This window comes from Perca fluviatilis, chromosome 18 (assembly GCF_010015445.1).
Source record: "Perca fluviatilis chromosome 18, GENO_Pfluv_1.0, whole genome shotgun sequence".
Classification (NCBI taxonomy): domain Eukaryota; kingdom Metazoa; phylum Chordata; class Actinopteri; order Perciformes; family Percidae; genus Perca; species Perca fluviatilis.
Genome location: NC_053129.1, coordinates 22269227 through 22271895, shown reverse-complemented (window position 1 = coordinate 22271895; position 2669 = coordinate 22269227). Strand labels below are relative to the sequence as shown.

At 38.4% G+C, this 2669-nt stretch overlaps 1 protein-coding gene across 1 annotated transcript in view; it reads right to left on the bottom strand.

The window, feature by feature from the left end:
• Positions 1 to 1148: 1148 nt before the first annotated feature.
• The window catches only part of LOC120546584 (prolyl endopeptidase), a 12151-nt gene continuing 10630 nt past the window's right edge, over positions 1149 to 2669 (bottom strand). Inside the window, exon 14 of the mRNA XM_039781600.1 lies at positions 1149 to 2212. Within this exon, the coding sequence (XP_039637534.1) occupies positions 1918 to 2212 (295 nt within the window). The 3' untranslated portion in view covers positions 1149 to 1917. The remainder of the gene's footprint in view (positions 2213 to 2669) is intronic.

Below are 2669 nucleotides of genomic sequence, written 5' to 3'. Positions count from 1 at the left end.
CTTTCAACAAAATCAACATTTCAGTTTTGATTTTTTTCCACTTTCATCCAGACGTTTGCCATAAAAAAAATAATTTAACATTTCAACCTTCCTAATTTCCACTGCCCTGGTTTAAACAAAAGAAAAAAGATTTATGTGCATTTCACTTTTCTTGGGCTGAATCAAGAATGACATAAGTTTATTTTACAAAACGTTACTGAGAATTTGCTGTATGTGCATTTATTTTACATAATGTGAAAGTTTATGTTCAAATGAAAAGATAAGTGTGTTGTGGTCATTCTAAGAATCTATAGATCTTTTGCTCAGACACTTTCATTCTCCTGAATTCTCTTTTCAGGGTTCATGTTGTAGTTGTCCACAGCTGTGTAGGCCTAACAGCCTTTTCTTACATAAGCGATTGAAATGTTGTATTTTGAGAAAATGTCTTAATAGAAGAAGAAAAAATGAGTGAAAATGTGACTGTTTTAGTACATTAAAATGGTAAGTTAAAACAATTTGTTTTCTAAATACTTTTTGTTTACAGTTACAGGCAGTTTGCTATAAATCAAACAGGAAGGTGTGAATTTAAAAATGAAAAATCCATAAAATACATGGAAAAAAGTTTGCCCAGTCTTTTGCTGAATTTAAATTCCACTCTGAAATGAGTCGTGAGTAGGAAAAAGTCAGATTGAGAACATGTAATTTGTCTTTCAAAAGTATCTGCACTTTAAAATTCCCTCCATAAACATGAAAGTGGGACATCAGAGAAGATCTAGAACATGAAACATGTATGTTGAGTAATCCATATGGGTCCCTCTGTCAGACCACCCTCATTTTCTACTCCTGCTGCACGTGTTGGTCATTTTCAGAGTGAGTGCCCCCTGGTGGAGAGCCAGACACTTACAGCTTCAGGTGCGCTGTTGTCACTTCCCATATTTTGTGTGTAAACAGGGACTTGTCTCACAATAAAATGCTTTGGATGAATTAAATACATTTAAAATATGTAAATTAAATTGATTGAAAAGACCCAGTTCTCTTTGTTGTGTAGTTAAAGATAATCATGACACATCACACGTTAAACTACAGCCAACTTTCTTTCTTCCAACTATCAGTCTGTCTTTCTCCACATAATGTAATTATTAAATTCTTCAAATAATGGGCAGGATTAATCACTGTTTAAAAAGTTGTTTATTGTAGTTGTGGCATTGTGTTTTGTTCCCTTTAAAAGGCAAACAATCAGCACATGTCAAGAGGTAGAAATAATTATCAGTCTGAAATAAATGTGGGGACACACAAACACACACACACACACACAGTTTGTTTTTATGAGTTTCCGCACTCACATCCACAGCAATACTGTCAACTTGCGGTGTCATTTGCACTATACTTGTTCATGCTGGGCGCCATCCAATGTCCCACAGCCTACATTCTGTGCACTAACGTAAAATAAATAATATGCATCATGTTTAAGCACCCAAAGGACACAGAAACAATGTTCAAATAAACCTTTGCCACTTCGACCTCATGACAGTAACTGCTGATTGGCTGATTACTGTAACCGTGAAAGTACCCCCTCCCTTTACACACCCATCACTGACAATGTAGTCATTCTTTGTTTCATTAGGACTACAAACTTGGCCTACAGTACAGGAGAGGGTACGTTAGCTGTGAGTGCTGCAGATGGGGCAGATCCTGATGGAGTCTGTAACAGGCTCACACGGAGAGAGACAAAAATAGATAACCACAAAGACAAAAATAAAAGATGCAGTGATGGTGGCTGGGTAAACATGAGTTGAAAGATCCGGCACGGTGTTGGCGTGAAGTTATAAAGAAAGTGTGAACAGCTGATGATATGAACAGTATTCAGAAGATGGTGTGAGAAAAGGAACAAAATAAAAGAAAACACACACACACACACACTTTAATGGGAGGCGCAGGTTATTTGACCCAGGAGATGTTGAGACAGCGAGCGATGAAGGCGTAGGTGTCGGCCACCTCCTGGATGACCTTGCTGGTGGGCTTGCCGGCGCCGTGGCCTGACTTTGTGTCCACAAGGATGAACAGAGGGTTTGTCTGCTTGGGGCTGCGGCCTACAATGTGCTGCAGGGTGGCGATGTATTTGAGGGAGTGGAGAGGCACCACCCGGTCATCGTGGTCCCCTGTGAGCAGTAGCACTGCAGGGTACTGGACCCCGTTGCCTTCTGGGATGCAGATGTTATGGAGCGGGGAGTATCTGGCAAAGAAGAGCAGTGGGAAGGTGCAGAGTTCAGATTATAACATATATATAAAGTGTTAATAAGATATTTAATATCCAAGTGTCAGGAAATATAAACAAGCTGTATGTTGGTTAGGGCTGAAAATAATCTGCAGTTTATATTCTCAATTTATCAATTAATCATTTTGTCTGTCAAATGTCAGAAAATGGTGACAAAAATATTCCCAGAGCCCAAAATGGTGCATTTAAGATACCCTGTTTTGTACAAATAACAGTCCAAAACGCAAAAATACTAATTTTACTAACAAATATGACAAAGAAAAGCAGCCAATTCTCACGTTAGAGGCAGAAACCAGGGAAAGCAGGACATTTTTGCAATTAATCAACAAATCATTTCAGCTTGAATGTTATAGGAGAGTTTTTTCCAGTGAAATCAGTCACTTTAAGTGAACTGCCTTGACAAAATACTTTGATG